This window comes from Carcharhinus amblyrhynchos, chromosome 13, assembly GCF_965287045.1.
Source record: "Carcharhinus amblyrhynchos chromosome 13, sCarAmb.v2.hapA, whole genome shotgun sequence".
NCBI classification, from domain to species: Eukaryota; Metazoa; Chordata; class Chondrichthyes; order Carcharhiniformes; family Carcharhinidae; genus Carcharhinus; species Carcharhinus amblyrhynchos.
In genome coordinates, this window is record NC_137336.1 from 40,535,622 (window position 1) to 40,556,057 (window position 20,436).

Below are 20,436 nucleotides of genomic sequence, written 5' to 3' on the forward strand. Positions count from 1 at the left end.
TATACTTTGTGGATCTTGATAGATGTATTTGGGAATTTATAATGAAAATCCAAAAAAGACAAATAAAAAATAAAACAGATGACTTTAAAATAGGGATTGTATTATCTTTACCCGGAGAGATCATCGTGTAACATATTAAAAAATCAACAATTTGTGCACATGAACTGCCAATCTGTTTGTCCTAATAAATTCTTAAGCCCATATTTATAATGGAATTTGACAGTGTGAATTTGTTACATAGTAATTATGGGCCAAATTTTACAAGTGGCAAGGTTTCCAGCCACACTGCCCAACAAGTCAATGGGAATGCATTTCCATCCAGTGGGCAATGTTACTTGGCCAAAGGCAAGATTTTTGCCACTCCATCCAGGAGGATGTTCCACGTCAAAGAGTTCCCACAAAGCAACAAGCAGCCTCCAGTTTCTAAGACCTGGAGCCAGGATGCAGATAAGTGGGAGGGTCTTGCAGCAGTGTCAGGAGGAGGTGGTGAAGTGGGTGTGTGGAGGGTGGTGAATGGTCTTGATGAAAAGGCCCAGGGGATGAGAGATCTTGAGGATGAAGCCCAATGTGGAAAGGGTGCCGGTAAGGCAAGCATTTGCTCTCCTAATTCACACCTAAGGCGCAAGCAGGGTGGGCTGTTCAACTTCCTGTTTCACATCTGTCCAAATACAAAGGGTTTCAAGAGAGAAAGCAGAGACTTGGGATAAAGGATTTTCAGAGTGGCAAAGGTGAAGTTACACAAGGATCAGTGCTGGGGCCACAATTACTTACAATTCAAATGAACAATTTAGACTTTAGAATTGACATTTGGAATCTAAATTTGCAGATAACAGTAAATTGGGCACGCAGTCAATATTTTTGATTTGGTTTGATGTACTATTGTTACATATATTGGATATAGTGAAAAGTATTGTTTCTTCCATGTATATAGACAAAGCATACCATTCATAGTGTAAATAGGGGAAAGGAAAGGAGAGGGTGCAGAATGTCGAAGGCGATTCTCCCAACCCGCTGTGCTGCTTTTGTAGCGCAGTGGGCCAGGAGACTTGAGCAGAGGCCATTTTGCAGGTTCCCTTCTGGGCACCATGGCCTCTATGAGTCTCCTGCAGCCAGATTTGCAGCACCATCAGCTCCATGCTGATTTCTGGTGTGGAGCTGCATAATTTATGTAGCTGCGCATCACCGTCTCTTTTAAATACCATTGGGATTGAAATCTCTGGGCCCGCTAGCCTTTCCCCCACTGCCCAAGAGGCAAAGTGCCAAAGCCCAGGGGCACCTTGGCACTGCCCACCTGGCATCAGGCAATGCCAAGGGGGTGCAGCCTATTGGGACAGAGCCTGATGGGGGCTGGACCTCTGGGGACTATTGTTGGGGGGGGGGGGGGGGGTCTCGCTGCCTTTGGGCTGTGTGACAGAGGGTGAGAGGCCAGTGATCATTGCTGGCCATCAGGGTGGGGGGGTGGGGTCAGCCTGCTTGGAGTGGGGGGAGGCAGGAATGCAGAGGGGCGGGTGGGCGAGGCTGGCCTGAGCAAGTTTTGGGGGGCCTGCTATCAGGCCGTGGTGTGGGGGACGGGGGGGATGGTCGCATGACTAGCAATACGGGGATGTGGAATTGGTCAATGATCAAGAGGCTGGCTATGTGGGGCCAGTAAGGATGCACCAGTTTCACTCAGCGTTATACTGTCGCCCTCCCCAGCAGAAATGGGCCCTGCCCATTGATTTTTGGACTGATTTATGCTAGTGCACTCTGCATTTCACAGAACGTGGGAGATTCATTTTGAAACTCATGCTGAAAAGAAAGGTGTGATTTTCTCCAGTTTTCATGCAAATTTGACACATAGAATTTTTTAGGGAGATTCACTCCCCCTGTAGTGTTACAGTCATAGCTAGGGTGTAGAAAAAGATCAACTTGATAAAGGTAGGTAATTGGGAGGGCTGCAAAAATGACAAGATATTAACTTGCAGAAGAGCAAATAATTGGCAAATTAATTTTAACATATGGAGCTAAATGGAGTAGAAGAGCAAAGGGATTTGGAAAAAATAATTAAACGTAGCAACATAGCTTATATATTTTGCATACATATATAATAAAACAGGAGGGTTTATTTTTAGAAGGTTGAATTGAGAAACAGGAAGTATACTAAACTTGTATCAAGCCTTGATTAGACCATAGCTGAAGTACTGTGTGCAATTCTGTTCTTCATAACATAGAAGAGACTTAGAGGTGCCGGAGAGGGTGCAAGAAAAAATACGGGGATAATATCAGATATCAAGTGTTTATCTATCAGGAAGAACAGACTGGGCCTCCTTACTCTTGCGACCTAACAGAAATCTTTAAAATTATCAAAAGCTTTGATATGATATACAGGGGACATCAAAACTAGAGGCCATCAATAAAAGACAGTCACTTAAAAAATCAAATAGGGCATTCAGAAGGAACTTCTTTATGGCTTGAGTGGTGAGGAAATGGAATTCATTACCATGGTTAAAGCAAATAATTTGGATGCATTTAGGGGAGGCTAGAAGGAGGCATGAGCAGGTTAGCTGCTGAACTTCCTCCTTCACAACTGCCCCCCCTCCCACCATCTCTCTGGCTGAAGAGGTTACTTGGCTTTCAACTAACAATTATCACATCATTTAATGGTTAATTGTGCTGTTTCAGGGAGAAGGGCATAGAAGGTTAAAATGATAGAGTGAGAAAAGGCAGGGTGGAGGAGGCTCAAGTGGTACATGAATTCTGGCATTGGCATGCTGTGCTAAATGGTGCAGTTCTGGGCCGCATGTTCTAGGTAATCCTATGTTAAAAATAATGGAGAAACTAAGAGCCAGATGCTATTTGTGAGAGGCAAGTGACACATTGACAAACAAATTCTGGAGATTCATAATTCCCTTCTTCCCCTGAATTTGTTGACCAATTTGTATTAATTGCAACAGTGTGTCTCATTAGCATGCATTATTTTCCCAGGAAGATTCAATCCAATGAGTTTTCCATTATTTGCTGTTGAAGAGTTTGGTTTTGCATTTGTATTTTCAGATGGTGCTCTAGAAATTTCACTCTAGGGAAAAAAGGAAGGAGGGATAAACAACTACTGCTGAGGACAGAGAAAATGAAAGATGCATTCTAAAAGAAATACTTACTTTCCCAACAGAGTTAATAGTCTCAGGAGACCATACTTGTGGTTCTCCTGAGCAACAATGTATAAGCAAGTTTACACAGAAATTCCAATATGAAAAGATCGATCAGCCCAGCTAGTTTGTGTTAGTTTTTATCCTCCACACAGCAGTAGTCATAATCCCATGTACCTGTGCTGTTCTCATATCTGTTCATCTTTCATTTCTTCAACAACTTATTTCAACCATTCTTAACTGTGAGCTTGGTCTCTGCTTCAATCACCAGCTCCTGAAATGTGTTCTTCAGCTTCACAATCCTCTGTGTGTGAAAAAAATAACTTTCTCCTAAATCTCTTACATCTATTGTTATTTCTTTATAACCTCATTCCAGACTCCTCAATCACTTGAAACAATTTTTCATCCAATCTGTCACAACCCTTTGTAAATTTTAGCATCTCTGCCAAGTCATTCTATAATCTCATTTATTTTAATGACAACTGTTCCAATTTTTCAAGTCCTTTTCCTCATTGTATTCTTTCGTACTCCTGTCACCATCCTAATGAATCTGTTCTGAACATTCTTTACTATTTCAACATTCTTTCTTATTGTGTTGGGCCCAAATCTCCATATCATATTCCAGCGTGTGGTGTTATTAAGGTTTCACAAAGATTCACCATTACGTCTCTATGCTTGTATTTCTTGCTATAAAACCCAGTATCCCATTAATTGCTCTTATGGTCATATACACTTGAGGGTTCCGCTTTTAATAACTTGAGCAACTGAGCCTTCTTTCGGACACTGAATTGCAACTGTCATGTCTTGTGCACATTCCACATCTTATCAATTCCCGCTTTCAGCTTTGGACATTATTTCATATCTAAATTATTGATGTACAGTAACTGAAGCAGTCTCAGAGCTGAACTGTGCGGGACACTGTTGCCAAATCCCTCCACTCGGAGACAAAGCACTTAACATCTATTATTTTTTTTCTCCTTTCACCCATGCTGTGGAGTTGCCGGCTTTGGACTGGAGTAGGCACAGTAAGTAATCTCACAACACCAGGTTAATGTCCAATGGGTTTATTTGGTAGCACAAGCTTTCACAGTGCTGTCACTCACCTGATGAAGAGGCAGTGCTCTGAAAGCTTGTGCTACCAAATAAATCTGTTGGACTTTAACCTGGTGTTGTGAAACTGCTCACTGCTCCTTTCACCCAGTTATTAATCTAATAGCTACCCTCTCTCCAACTCAGTATCACAGAGCCTTTCTGATAGTCTCATGCCTGGAATATTGTCAAGCATACCACATTCACTGCACTTAGCGCATCCATTGTATCTGTCACCTCTTCTACTAGACTTATCAGACACAATTTTCTGAGATTCACTCAGACCATTGGGAATTATTAGATATTTAAGAACTTCATCTTTAGGTTAAAGAAGCTTTTTTTTTCATAGGATGTGGGTTTTACTAGCAATTGCTCTTGAACTGAATGGTTTGCTGGGCCTTTTCAGAGGGCAGTTTCAAGTCAACCACATTGCTGCAGTAAGAAAGGATAGCAGATTTCCCTCCCCACGGGTATAATCGATGATGGATCAGCATTACTGATGGCTAGCTTTAAATTCCAGATTTTATTAAAGTTAAACTCAAGGTCCAGTGAAGTGATTTGAACACACATCCTGGGCTTTCAAATCACTAGTCCATGACATTACTACAATACCACCATCCCCTCTTAATATTTTCCTTACTGCAGATGATAAATTGACTTCTGCAATTGCGGAAGTAACTGTCTCCCGTTTTTGCAGATGACTGTATATTGACCACTCTCCAGTCTTCCAGTGAACAACTATGCTCAGTAGAAAATTGCAATATAAGGGGGGATTTTAATTCACAACCAATCTGGTGGATATGGTGCGAGTGCTGTACTTTGTTCGATATTCCTGATATGTTCTGGCTCTACGACCAACTCAGCCAGTCTGAATTCAGGTATAGGAAAGTGCCCTTGCCAGAGCAGTCAGAACTTAACATGAAGGGTAAAGACCTTGGATAAAACCCTAATTAAATAATCAGAAATGAGCACTATTTTAGTCAAGATTGCAACTAATAAAATGCAGGTCTTAAAACATGAGACATCACCCAGGCTGGAGGAAGAACACGTAAATAATGTTTTGTCTTTTCAAAGTGTCCTTGTGACCGCAAAGAGCAGTAATAATTTCTTTGCTCTACAAACATATTCTGGTCACAGATTTTCAGCTGACTCCACTCATCTCATCTCAGACCAATCTTTGCCACCACCTGGACTATCTCCAAGGTTCCCCAGAACAGGCCTAACCCCTGTAGGCTTTTGACTCCTGCATTTCCCTTAATGATGCACCAGCCATCAGTTCATAATAGCCTTCATCATGAAACAATGCCTGTCACGTCGAAGATGGCGTGGAGATTATAAGTATCCTGAAGTTACCTGCAGCCAGAGCTGACAGCAGTTTATCGTAGAACGTGTCCACTTATAATCCCTACTTCCATGCATGAATATCTTTGGCCAACATCCATCCCAGTCCTTCTATCCTCCAATCAACAAGTTCTGCCCAAAGAACAAAACTGTTCCAGTTGTCACCTTAATTGCAACTGTCATTACAGGAATATTTTTTGTATATAAGACCTTCAGATGGAATTTTAAATTTAATGGCTTAAATAAAGACTACCATACTATTTTTCACCCATGTGTGGGTCCCCATTACATGTCCAAAATGCATTATCACTTACTGAAATGCCTCAACAAAGTGTTTCCCACAGTGGCATCATAAGAAGTAGCATAATTTTTCAATAGCATTATATGACTGCTGTTGGATTGCAGCTCAACGTTCCCCCGACCTGTCTAAAACCACTTCTAGATTATTGAACCTAATGAAGTTCTCAGCTGTTTGACTTCCCAACCTTCAAGATGGAAGAAATAGTTAAACTTAAGTCTTCAGTTTCAACATCCTTGAGAGAGAAACTGTTACTGGTGTTGTGGACACAGTAAGAAGACTTACAACACCAGGTTAAAGTCCAACAGATTTATTTGGTAGCAAACTCCACTAGCTTTCAGGACTTTTCCCCTTTGTCAGGTGACTGGGGAGTTCTGATCACAAATAGAGCATATAAAGGCACACACTCAGTTTACAGAATACTGACTAGAATGCGCATCTTTATAGCTATTCAAGTCTTAAAGGTGCAGACAATGTGAGTAGAGATAGCATTAAGCATAGGTTAAAGAGACATGTATTGTCTCCAGACAGGACAATAAGTGGGATGTTGCAAGCCCAGGGAAGTCATGGGGGTTACAAATAGTGTGACATGAACTCAAGATCCCAGTTGAGGCTGTCCTCGTGTGTGGAACTTGGCTATTAGTTTCTGCTCAGTGACTCTGCGCTGTCGACACCTACAGAGGATAATAAGTGCAATAGATCTCAATCCATGATGTATAGTGTGCTGATGCATATATGAGAGTTTCACACCGGAAATGTGGTAGATGTCATCTTGTTCTTTGTTACATGTTAGAGGCTTTCTGACACACATTCAATACCTTCCAAGAAGAAACCAGATATCAGAAACCCTTCTTTCTGTAAGCACAGCTCAAAACTGAATTGGCATTTCAGTTAGTCCCTTTCCTGTGTTTTCTTTCCCATCTGCACCTCTTCTTTCTCAGTCACACAGTGCACTCCTCCCCAAACACTAAACCTACATCACTCGGGATCATGATTTCTGTTCCCCTTCTGGACAGTAGGGGACTGGAAATTCTGTGATGTGTAATTCTCTACCTCCAAAGCCTGGTCACCATCTACAAGGCACAAGTCAGGAGAGTGATGGAATACACTCCACTGGTTAGATGATTGTAGTCACCCCAAGAAGTTCAACAGCATCCTGGATAGAGTGGGTCTTTTGATTGGAACCCCAGTTTAAGAATTCACTCTCTCCACTGTGCACAGTAGCAGCAGTGTGTTCGCACCATCTACAGGATGCACCAGAAACCTGCCAAGATTCCTCCAGCAGCTCCTTCTAAACCAGTGACCTTCACAACCTAGGAGAACAAAGGCAGCAAATGCATGCAATATAATCATCTCTAAGTTCCCTTTCAAGTCATGCACCAGCTTGCCGTGGAAATGTATTACTATTCCTTCATTGTCACTGGGTTGGCGAGGAGAAAAGAGCCTTGCCCACACTATGTAGTTGACAAGTGTAGTTTTATACATATAGCTAGAAAAGACTTGAATACATTTTGTTTGGATCTATTTCACAGCAAAAGGTTTCTTCGACATGATAAGGAGTATTCGGGTTTCCCAATGCACATGGGAGGTCAATCGGGGTTCCGCGGCTGTCAAGGTTTGGGGAAACCCTGAGTAGAGAACGTGTGTTATGGGCTACGTCTGATAGTAGAAGAAATTGTGGCCCCGATTCTCCCATTGCAACCCATAACTTTTCTGTCAGGTCGAGGTGGGGGATGCGAGTCGCCAGCCTTGAACAGGGATTTGTGCAACCACTGGGAGCACATGCGCATCTCCCAGAACCGGCGAACAGTCGCCAGTTGGATCAAGCTGGAAACCAGCAGGAAGGCAGGTAAGTCATTTAAATCTTTTAAAAATGTATTTTAAATATGTTTATCAGTTCATTATTGGGAACTTTGAGGTCCCGACTGAATCTCCCACCCCTCAGGAGTACTTCATTCCGGCAGGGTATAAACTAGTTCCCCATGCTCGGGGAACGAGCGGGAGACCCCACTATAATAAAGGGGTGGCGAGGAGGTGATGCCCCTTGGGCATGGGTACCCTGGCAATGCCAGTCTGTGTGTCCTGGTACTGCCCAGTGGGCAAAGTGCCCATTCCCAGGGGTCACATTGGCTCTGCCCATTGGGCATTGGGCAACGCCAAGGGGTTGGGGCCTACTGTGGGTGGGGCCTATGGATGATCAGTGTGGGTGGGGGGGGGGCGCGGTCCCACTGCCACTCTGCAGACAGGATTGGTCTGGGATGGAGGGAGGGCAGTGATTTGGGCTGGCTGGAGACAGGGTTGGGGGGGCGGTGGTGGCTGGTCTGCCGGGGGCGGGGGGTTGGGGGGGGGGGGGGGTGGTGGGAGGGGTGGGATCTGCCTCTGGGGTGGTCTAACTGGGGAGGGGGATGGGGGCCGCGATCGGTCCATGGAGGGGCTGGAGGAGCGGCACTAAGGGGGTCCCAGGCTGGCCAGCAAACAGAGAGTCTGATAGATCAGGGTGACTGCATATACGCAAAGTTCCAGAACTGTCAAATTCTGGTGTGAATAGGCCCTGCCCCCCTGGGTTTTTATGATAGTCATGACTGGGACCTCTGCAGCGCACAGAGTGCGGAGATTCAGATGAGAAGCTGAACTGACAAAACAGTTAGGATTTAGAAAGTTTTCCCCCCAACTCACCACTTTTGGGAGAATCACCCCCTGTGTTCCACTACTACCAAGGGAAGTCTGCACACTATAGAAAGCATTCTCCTCATGGCAGAGCTGGGTATCAAACTCACAGTGGAGGAGATTAGCAAAGCTATTGACTCAATTACCATGAACAAAGCTCCAGATACTGATGCTCTACTACCTGAACTTTTACTGCACACAAAATCAGTGACCTGCAGCATCCAAGTGAACTTCTCTGTCTCTACCCGAGAAAGGGAGCATTAACCTAAGACATGCAAGATGCAAAGATTGCTATCCTTCATGAGAACAGGGCAACCACAGTGATTACAAAATTAATTCAGGCATCTCTTTGCTGAGTATTCAGAGAAAGGTGTTTGCCTATGTTGCTTTTGTCAGACTGACAACACTAGGTGAATGCATTTATCCTAAATCCTGATGTTACATCAGAACTGGAACATCCACTGCTAAATATGATCTTCTCAGTCTGGCAAGAGAAATGCTGTGAACAAAGGAGACAATGATGCATTGCCTTCATCAGTCTCAGCAAGATGTTACACCACGTGAGGTAAGGTGGTCTATTTAAGATGCTGGAGAAATCTGGCTACGCACTGAAGCTACTCATTGTGATTGCTTCTTTGCATAACAACATGAAGATCAGCAATGATAGATAACATTGGAACTCTTTGAGATCAGCAATTGGGTTAAAACATACTTTAAAAGTTCAATTGCAATTGAATTTTCTGTATTTTTCTATCCCAATTTATATCACACAACCATGTTTAACTGCATTTTGAATTTCTATGCATTTTGAATTTCTTTGTGACTTTCAAGATAGTTTCAATTCAACATAATGGAGGCGAACTTCATGCCAACGGGATCTTCTGGTCCCGCCAATAGTGCCCCCCCCCCCCCGCCCCCCCGCGTGTTTCCCAGCAGCATGGGGTGGAATCAATGGGAAATCCCATTGATGGCAGTGAGATTAGTAGATCCCACGACCAGCCAATGGTCCCCCACTGCCGAGAAAAACACTGCAGGGAGTTTCAGTTTAGCCCACTGTTAAGCTGGTATGATTTAACTGAATTTCTCATACAATGTTGCTTTTAATCACCATTAGGCACACAATGACATACAGAATTAGGGAATTCTTTCTGGTTCTAGATCCATTTTTTCAATTGAATTTAAAGCCTGGTGTGTTATATTTTTGCCAATTAATTGTGAATTATTGAAATTATTTTGTGCTTCCTCAAACTTATGTTTGTATGTTTCCTTTTGTGCAGCACATGTCACGTGCAAAAATTATACATACTTTGTGGACATAAGCCACTTGTGCAATTTTCTGACTCCAGGACAAGTCCGTCACATTCCTTTCCACCGTGTCTTGGTGCGGGTTCTGAACACTCTCTATTTCTCCAATGTGTGCACTCTATCCCACATGTAGACCATTTGCTCCATTCAGTCCAACTTCCATCTACTAAAATATGAAAAGAAAATTACATTGAAGACCAATATTTTGGAAATATGATTCTTCTGAATATCAGTTTCTTCTTGAATAAAAAATTTACATTTAATCCATACAACAGTAAAGCCTATTCAACAGTAAATGACCATACATCTAGTAGAATGCAAACAAGTGTGATTTTGACTTAGATTCAGTTTATGTATAAGTAGCAGTCGTTATGAATGTAGCTCTAAGTCTCAAGGGTCATAACGAACCATATCTGCTTCAGCAATAATAACAACTTGAATTTATATCAAGACTTTAAACAAAGTAAGACACTAAGCCACATAAGGAATATTAGGGCAGATGTGTAAATACTGACCAAAGAGGTATTTTTTAAGGGGATATCTGAAAGCAAGAGAGAAAGCAGTAGGAAAAGCAGTAGGACTGAGGAAGGGAATCCCAGTGCAAAGGTGCTGGGCAGCTGATGGCACGCCATCCAATGGTGGAGCAAATAAATTCGAGGGTGTTCAAGAAACCAGAACTAGAGGAGGACAGACATCTTGTAGGGTCGTGAGGCCAAAGGATATAACAGAGTTGGGGATGTGGCTGAGGCAGTGGAGGGATTTGAAAACAAGAATAAGAATTTTAAAATCAGGGCACTGCTCAACTGAGGGGCAATGTAGGCCAGCAAAGATGAGGCTGAAGTTGCAAGTTAGAACATGAATGGGAGAGTTTTAGATGGGGGTACGGATGGTAGAATGTGGGAGGTCAGCCCAAAGAATGTGTTAGAATAGTCAAATCTAGAAATAACAAAAGCATGATTGAAGCTTTCACCAAAAAATGAACTGAGACAGAGCAAAGTTGATGATTACAAAGGTGGTTTTGGTGATAATGTGGCTCATTTTGGGGTTAATTATGCCAATATTCTTTTATGGCAGTATTCCAGTATATCTGGCATGACATTGTCCACTTAGGGTCGAATTTGCCGAGACAATTCCCAAGTGTCATCACAGAGAGAATAATGGAGTGATCCGTGCATGTCTCTCAGGTGTACTCCGCAATCCTCCAACACTCGGTCATCTTTTTTGGATGGTACAGAGTTCCAAGCTGGAACAGGGGTGGGAGCCTAAACATGCAAGTGAGCTCAGGTTCAAAGTGCTTGTGTGCTGTTTTACAAGGGTGTCTTGATCTCAGAGTGCACTGGGAGACCCCTTCCCTCCCCCCATGGTCATCAGCATGATCCCCCAGCCCCTAACAGACAGGATCCCCGGCATTAAGAGACCGTCCCAATGGGCCCTCCTGCCTGACCTCTGAGATGCCCTTCAATCATCACTGCCTTCATGATCCACCCTTGCACGATCATCGCTATCAGACACTTCCCTCCTGCTTAGCGCCCCTCCGCATCATAGTGCCCACCCATTCAACACTGCCCAACTGGCACTACAGGCAATCCAGTGGCCACTGCCAGAGTGCCTGGTCAGCACTGCCAGTGTGCCAGGTCTGTGCTTGTGAAGACCAATAGAAATTCTCGCCATTATCACACTATGTCCAAAGGCCAGAAAATCCTGTGCGCTGGGATTAGAATGAACAATGCATATTTAAATGCTACTTTAAATATGCTAATTGGCTTCAGGCCCTTTCTGAGTATGATCCAGTTCACACTATCAGAAAGGGGCCAGGATGATTGCAAACTGGCGCAAAATCGATTTTTAGGCTTGCATACTATTTTCCCAGATCGGCATGATCCATGACGAGGTGGGAAAATCAGCCCCAAAGGGACCAGAAGCATGTTATAAAAGGTTTTGTTGGGATAAATAAGGGAGGTTTAATTCCTCTGGATGGACAGTTAGTATGTGACAATCATCAATTTAAAATTGAGTGAGGAGAAGTTAGAAAAAAGACTTATTTTAGTGAGAATGGGACATTCTCATGAAGGGTTGTTGAACAAAAGATATCATCAGCTTTTAAGGGAATATATATTTTGGGGATCAAGACATTCAATGATATCTCCTCCACTACTGACATGTTGAAAGTTACTATTGATCAGAGACTTAACTGGATTGGCCATATAAATTCTGCGGCTACAGGTCAGAGGCTGAGAATTCTGCAATAATTGATTCACTTCCCAACTCCCCAAAGCCTGTCCATTTTCTACAAAGCACAAGCTAAGAGTGTGATAGAAATACTCTCTGCTTGCCTGAATGAGTGCAGCTCCAATAATGCTCAACAAGCTTGATACCATCACGACAGAGCAGCCCACTTGATCAGCACCACATCCATCTACTTAAACATTCACTTCATTGCTGTCGCACAGTGGCAGCAGTGCATACCATCTACAAGACGCACTGCAACCACTTGCCAAGCCTTCTCTGACAACAGCCCCCAAATCCATGACCTCTATCACTTGGATGGACAAAAGTAGCAATCACTTGGGAAAACTAGTGCCTGCAAGTTACCCCCAAGCACCACCATCCTTGACTTGAAGCTATATTGCTGTTCCTTCACCCATCACTGGATCAAAAACCTGGAACTACACAACTGGACTCCCCCAGAGTTAATGAAAAGACCTTAAGGGTCTCTTCCCAGAAACACCATCACGTATGATTAAATCATGACTGTTGTGTAAAAGAAAGCTATCTTCAGTGATGGTGGTGCCTATGTCTTTCTAGCTGAAGGTTTAGTTCAGTTCTCATTGATCCAGAAGCAGTATTAGTGGAGCTGTAAGTGGCTTTCGATTGAGGATAAGTAAATATCAGCTCTTCCTCAATCACTGCAAACAATAAATGTCTTATTGACTTTTTGTGCCTTAACAGGTTGATGCACAATGGGTGTTAATGTTTAGGAGCTAAGGCTTTGTAGCAGCTAATTCCCCACTATAAGCATTTACATTTACCTCACAGTGAAATCTGTCACCTGGGATTTATTTTTTCCTCAGCGAAACCTTGGCCCTGAACATTGCTTGGCAAGTTCACAACTGCAAGCAGTCTGGAATTGGTTACAAAGCTATTTTTCAAGGATCACGTTCATACATAATAAATAAAACCAATGTTCATTTATAAAGGCGAAGCACCATAAAATTATGGTTGTAATTTGTGTAGGATTTATACTCAGCCGGAAATTTTATATCGCACCTACTACTAGAAATGAAAGATTGTTGTTAATTTCAAGCTGCATTAATCTTATACCTAGAATGAAAGACATCATTTCATTCTTATTCATCCAAATTCATATGTGGGGTGTGGGGGTGGAGGAGGGTAAGAAATCCTTATTTCCTTCCTTATATTCCTTCAGTGAATGCTAGTCCAGCATTTATTGCCCATCCTTCAATGTCCTTGAAAAGGTGGCAGTCAGCAATAAAATAGTAAATAGGTTCTTGAAGATTTCCTTTGCTTTTTCCTCCCAATCTCTGCAAATACCTCCAGAATAGCAACTCCTGTCTAACATTTCTTCTCCAAGTCTGGCCTGTTGTACGCTCCATTGCCTTCATGATACCTTAGGCAGCAGTGTCTTCAACCATCTAGTCTCTAAGGCTGGAATTAATTTCTGAAATCTCTTTGCCACACTCTCCTCCTTTACGATACTCCTACCTCTTTGACCAAATGTTTAGTCACCCACCCTCATATTTCTTTCTTTGACTCAATGTATATTTTGTCTGACTATTGCTGTTGGATATTCTACACCGTTAAAGGTGCTAGAGAAATACGAGATATAGCAAAGCAATCTCACAAGCAATGATCAAAATGCTGCGGTATTGTCACATCCAGTCACGAATGGTGGTAGACAATTATGATGTGGAGATGCCGGCGTTGGACTGGGGTAAACACTTTTGAGTTTAACCTCGAAAGCTTGTGAAGTTTACTATCAAATAAATCAATTGGACTTAAACCTGGTATTGTCAGACTTCTTACAGGGTAGACAATTAACCAGAGTTGTAGGAGGTTCCACAAATATCTCCATCTGTAATCATAGGGGAGTCCAGTACTCCAGTGCAAAATGAAGGCTGAAGAATTTACAACCATCTTCAGCCAGAAGTACCGAGTGAATGATCCATGCCCACAGCCTCCTGAGGTCCTCAACAAATACTGGATTTCAGACAATTTCATTCATTTCACTTGATATCATGAAATGGATACAGCAAAGGCCATGAGCCCTAACAACATTTGGGCAACAGTATTGAAGACTGTGCTCCAGAACTAGACACGTCCCTAGCCAAGTTGTTCCAGTACAGCTACAATACTGGCATCTCCCGGCAATGTGAAGAATTGCTCAAGTGTGCGCTGTCCACTGTAAGCAGAACAAATCCAACCTGGCCAATTACTGTCCCAGAGTCTATTCTCAATCATCAGCAAAGTGATGGAAGGTGTCATTGACAGTGCTATCAAGTGGCACCCACTCAGCAATAACATGCTCATTGGTACTTAATTTTGCTTCTGCCAGGGTCATTCAGCTCCTGACCTCATTACAGCCTTGGTCCAAACATGGAAAAAAGAGCTGAATTCAAGAAATGATATTAGAGTGATTGTCCCAGGTATCAAGGCAGTATTTGACTGAATGCAACATTAAGGAGCTCAGTACAATTTAACTCAATGGGAATCAGGGGAAAGTTCTCCACTGGTTGAAGTTTTACCTAGCACAGAGGGAGAAGGTTGTGATTGTTGGAGGTCAACCACCTCATTCTCTGGATATTGCTGCAAGAGTTCCTCAAGATAGAGTTTGAGACCCAAGCATCTTCAGTTGCTTCACCAATCACCTTCTCCCCATCTTAAGGTCTAAAGTGGGGTTACTGATGACTGCACAAGCTTCAGTACCATTCTCCACTCCTGAAGCAGTCTATGTTCATAAACAGCAACACCTGGACAACATTCAGATTTGAATATGTTTGCCAAGTGCCAGACAAAGACTATCTCCAATAAGAGAGAATCTAGCCAGCTATGCTTGGCATTCAATGCCATTACCATTGCTGAATCTCCCAGCATCAACTTGCTGCTGGTTACCATTGATCAGAAACTGAACTGGACTATCCGTATGAATACTGTGGCTACAAGACCAATTCAGAGGCTGGGGATTCTATGCTGAGTAACTCACCTTCTAAGTCTCAAAGTCTGTGTGCCATTTACAAGGCATAAGACAGGAATACGAGGAAACACTCTCCACTTGCCTGGATAAGTGTGGTTCCAACAACACTCAAGGATAGGGCAATTAAGGATAGACAATAAATGCTGCCCACATCCCTTGAACGAATAAAAAAAGCCATCAAGGGCAAAGCAGTCCACTTGATTGGCACCACATTATGGGGTGGCACAGTGATTGGCACTGCTGCCTCACAGCACCATGGACCAGAGTTCAACTCTGGCCTCTGGTGACTCTGTGGAATTTGCACATTCTCCCCGTACCTGCATGGGTTTCCTCCAGGTGCTCCGGTTTCCTACCACAGTCCAAAGATTTGCGGGTTAAGTTGATTGGCCATGCTAAGTTGCCCCTACTGTCAGGGGGAATAACAGGGTAAATATGTGGGGTAACGGGGTTAGGGTGTGATTGTTGTCAGTGCAGGCTCGATAGACGGAATGGCCTCTTTCTCCACTGTTGGGTTTCTATGATTCACATCCACCACCCTAAACAGTTACTCCCTTTATTAATTCACATTATGTATAAGATACACTGCATTTGTCAAGCCTTCAATAACACCTTCCAAACCAATAACCTCTACCCCCAGTAAGGACAAGAACAACACTCAAATCGGAACATCACCACCTGCAGGTTCTCCTCCAAGCTACACACCATTCTGATGGAGCGAGCATGAAAATGGGAGAGTTCCTGATCCATTTCTCTTGCCCAATCATATGCACTCAGTCTTTGAAAATATGGACTAGACCATTTCTAGCCACTAGAGGCAGTGGGCGTGGCCTAATTCATCAGAGAGTCAGCAGCTCAGATCAGGACCACAAACTGCACGTGCGCAGGAGAAGTCGGAAAGAAACAGCTCTGCTGACAGAACACCCCTACCCACCCCTGCCCCGAGTGTGACACAGCCTATCCTTCCCCCTCACAGACTCAGTATAAATGACCCCCTTATGTCCCCCACCCCTCTGGACCCCCTTGTGCATGGCTCCCTCATAACCACCCCTGGCCCTGACCACCACAGATGTACAAATCCCCCTCACATCTTCATGTCCCCTCCATCAGCATACCTGCAAGTGCGGACTTGGCTTCCCCTCCATGGTAACAAGGCAAATTGCATTAAACTCATTGGAATGCTTTATCAGGCGTGTGACTCACTCAAACTGGCTGTAGCTGATCTACCCTAACAAGGGAAAGCTCCATGAAAACCCCAAGGATGGGCAGACAGATAGGCAGAGTAGGAAAAAACGGCCTCCAGGAAGACAGCCCTCCATTTTTCAGATGCAGATCTAGCCTAGTTGCTGGAGCCGGTGAAGGCAAGGCGGGATATCCTCTTCCTCTCAGCAGGACGCTTTTCCAGGGGCAGGAATGGAAACGCAGCCTGGGAGGTGGTGGCAGCATGTGTTAGTGCCAGGGCACTGGCCAAGAGAACCAGGAAACAGTGCCGTAAGAAACTGAATGACCTAATCTGGATAGCAAGGGTGAGTGTTTTCTCTCATCTAGCGTCTTCCCCCTAAAAGACTCCCAGATTCCCCCAACCCCAGCATCCTGCATGCTTCCAGCCCCTGACCCCTAAGCACCTCCCTGCTCCCACTCAAGAGTATCACAATCCTTATCCTCTAAAACCCTGCAGGACTTGTACCATCAGATTTTACATGGCTCCGTCTGTCCCCACAGGAGAAGAATACCCATCATCATTGGGAGAGGGTGAAGACAAGAGGTGGTGTGCCAAAGATCTGGGTCCTCACCCACTTTGAGGAGCGGGCACTGGAGCTTGTGGGTGAAGAGGGGATGCAGACCATTAGTGACAGCACAGTCGGGCTGGAGCATAGAAGTGAGCACTGCCAGTCCTCACGACTGGAGAAATCTCAATTAAGCTTCATGTAGCCCAGATTCCTCTCCCTCCCTTGCACTTAGGGACCCTGACAGGCCTGGACTACCTGGCATCGCGGCCCCCCGGCTGCTCCCACATATCCCGCCCCTGACAGCTCAGAAGCCTCCTCGGAGGAAGCGGATGAAGGGACTTCCAAGGCCAGCATCAGTTTTGTATCAGCTTCTACTTCACAACTCACCACCATAGAGACTCTCTCATCTGTGGGTCAAGTTAGTGGTGAGGCATCTGGATCACTCTCTGGTGAGCATGACACATCTGCTGTACATCAGGTAACGTCTGGGCCTCTGGCATGCGAGGGCCTGTTGGAGGTGAGGACTCGGCAGGCACCAGGCTACATGCTGGGCCTGAGATCACTTCTCCCTCAGCTGCTGAAGATGCAGCAACAGAGTCAGGGAATGCAGGAGGAACTGACGGTTACCCTGGACTAACTGCGAGGCTGCTGGGTGGAGTTCCAAAGCTTTCAGGTGGAGCAGCTATTGCCTGTCTTCCATGCTTCCCAGGGCAACACTGCAAGGATGGTGTCTGCAGTAGAATCCCTGGGACAGGAAATCCTCACCATGAGTGGCAGGTTCCAAGCGATGGCTGAGTCACAGCAGGCCACAATGGTGTCCCAGAGGGCCACGGCCAAGTCACAGCAGGCTACAGCTGAGAGCTTCAACAGGATTCTGTTGCCCATGGCTGAGATGCTGGAGAGCTTGCAGGATACCCAGCGGGACAGAGCTGAGACACAGCGGACTACGGCAGCAGCCTTTGAGAACATGGTCCAGTCAGAGGGTCATGGTTGAGAGGGTGCACAGCATGGCCCAGTCTTATAGGGCACTTACTACTGCCATCGCAGAAGGCTCAATCACCATGACAAGACTCATGTTGTCCTCCAGGACTGGCAGGGCCAAGTGATGCCAAAGCTTCTGGAGTTCACTGAAAAAGCACCACCATCCCATGGATTGACCCAGAAGCCCACAGGAGCCTTGAGGGAGGAGGAAGAATTCAAGCCTGTGCTGGGGCCTTGCAGCCAGGAGACTGTGGCTGTGGCTACATCTTCTGACTCCCCCTTCCTGATACCGGGATATCTCATGGGTAGAGGGATGAAGAAGGTGTCCTGGATATATCTCTGACACCTGGAAGCCATGATGTGGAGATGCCGGTGTTGGACTGGGGTAAACACAGTAAGAAGCCTCTCAACACCAGGTTGAAGTCCAACAGGTTTATTTGTAACAAATGCCACTAGCTTTCTGAACTGGCTGCTCCTTCGTCAGGTGGACTCACGTTCCCCATACCCTCTCACAGACTACCCCCCGCAACATACATTCCCATATTCTCCCCACCCACAGATCCTAGCACAGCAATGCAGCTGCCCCCCCCCACTCCGTTTGTTTCCCCACCCCCCCCACAACTCACAAACACACCCAGAACCCATGCAGCAATGGCCACAGACAGTGCTGCTTGACAAGTTCTGATGTTGCAGTGCTGCCATTTCAGAGAGTTTCCAGCTCATTCCCCACTAGCGACAGTGCTTACTGCTGCAAGCACTAGAACCCAGAGTCAGCGCTAAAAACCAAGGTCAGCGCTCTAACCCTGGTCCATGCTGAAAGTCCAAGGTTGGACCCTGTGAGCAACAACAGCCCCCCCCCACCCTCCTATCCACCGTACACACTTGCAGGCCCCCCCGACCCAAAATGCAATATGGATACCATGAAACAACCCCCTCTGAACAGCACAGAGCGGTTTGAAAGCAGAGACTTACCTCTTCACTCAGCCTCCCTAATCAAGCACCTGAATGCGACTTTTATGAGGTAATTTCCTGATCGATCTGGCTGCAGCGAACAAGGTGGTTAAGGCAGGTGAGCTGGGATGATTGGGAGTGAAACTCACTAATTACATTGTGGCAAATGCAAATTGATGTTTCGCCCGTTTTGGGCGGGCTCCCGATCGAGCCCATTTCTTTTCTTCGTAAAATGGCAGTGGGCGGGGAAACAGTGGCCATTCCCGTGAGTCACTTCATGCCCGATTTTACAACATTTTCCCACCACAAAACGGATGCTCTGAGGTTATAAGATTCTGCCCAATGGGTGAGGATTCATATCGAGTTATGTGGAGGCAATGGACCATTGGATAAAAAGCAAAAACATATCTTCATAATGTTTTGCAATGTTCTAATCTTTGTAACTGCTGAGCTTCTCTGAATGAATTATGTTATTATATGCAACTTGATACAATGCCGACGGTGCAGAGGGACCTCGGGGTCCTTGTGCATGAGTCGCAAAAACCCAGCTTGCAGGTGCAGCAGGTGGTCAGGAAGGCGAATGGGATGCTGGCCTTCATAGCGAGGGGGATTGAATATAAAAGTAGGGAGGTCTTGCTGCAGCTGTATAGGGCATTGGTGAGGCCGCAGCTGGAGTACTGTGTGTAGTTTTGGGCGCCGCACCTGCGCAAGGATATTTTGGCCCTGGAGGGAGTGCAGAGGAGGTTTACTAGGCTGATACCGGAGTTGAGGGGATTGAGCTATGAGGAGAGGCTGAATAAACTAGGCTTGTACTCGTTAGAGTTTAGAAGAATGAGGGGAGATCTCATTGAGACGTATAAGATGATGAATGGGATGGATAGGATAGAGGTGGAGAGACTCTTCCCGCTCAAAAAAGACAGTAGGACTAGGGGGCACAGCCTCAAGATAAAGGGGAGGCGGTTTAGAACGGAGTTGAGGAGGAACTTCTTCACTCAAAGGGTGGTGAATCTCTGGAATTCTCTGCCCGTTGAAGTGGTGGAGGCTGCCTCGCTAAATATTTTTAAGAAGCGGGTTGATGGGTTCTTGATAAGAGAGGGGATTAAGGGTTATGGGGAGAGGGCGGGAAAGTGGAACTGAGCCACAACAGATCAGCCATGATCTTATTGAATGGCGGGGCAGGCTCGAGGGGCTAGATGGCCTACTCCTGCTCCTATTTCTTATGTTCTTATGTTCTAACATAATCATTATGGCACTGAACTAGCCAGTGAGAGAGATGATAGATAGAATCTTAACAGAATAGATGCACATTTAGCAGTGAGGCACATTGTAGTGGGAAGGCTGTTCTGCTTCTACCAGTGCAGATAAACTGGTGAGTACTGCAGTAGATATTCCTGGATTGCCACGCCATCATAACACATCAAATGTGAGTCGGAGCAAGTGTTGGAGACAGGGACAGCCATGGAGGAGGGCAAGAAGTTCCAAAATCTCCACAGCTCAGCGCAGATATTGAGCCTTAGAGGTTATAGGAAATAGAAAACAGAAGCAGGAGTAGGCCACTCAGCCCTTTGAGTCTGCTCCACCGTTCATTTTGATCATGGCTGATTATCAAATCCAATACCCTGATCCTGCCTTTCCCTCCCCCATCCCTTGGTTCCTTTAGCCGCAAGAATAGAGACATAGAAATGTTTTGCCAATTGGCAATGGGAATTATGGAGCAGGAACAGGAAACTTGCATGCTTC

The 20,436-nt window shown here is 45.1% G+C and overlaps 1 protein-coding gene across 1 annotated transcript in view; it reads right to left on the bottom strand.

Moving 5' to 3' along the window:
- Window positions 1–20,436, bottom strand: part of unc5a (unc-5 netrin receptor A) — a 229,492-nt gene that overhangs the window by 117,201 nt on the left and 91,855 nt on the right. Inside the window, exon 6 of the mRNA XM_080201104.1 lies at window positions 9,827–9,991. Coding sequence (XP_080057230.1) covers window positions 9,827–9,991 — 165 coding nt within the window. The remainder of the gene's footprint in view (window positions 1–9,826; window positions 9,992–20,436) is intronic.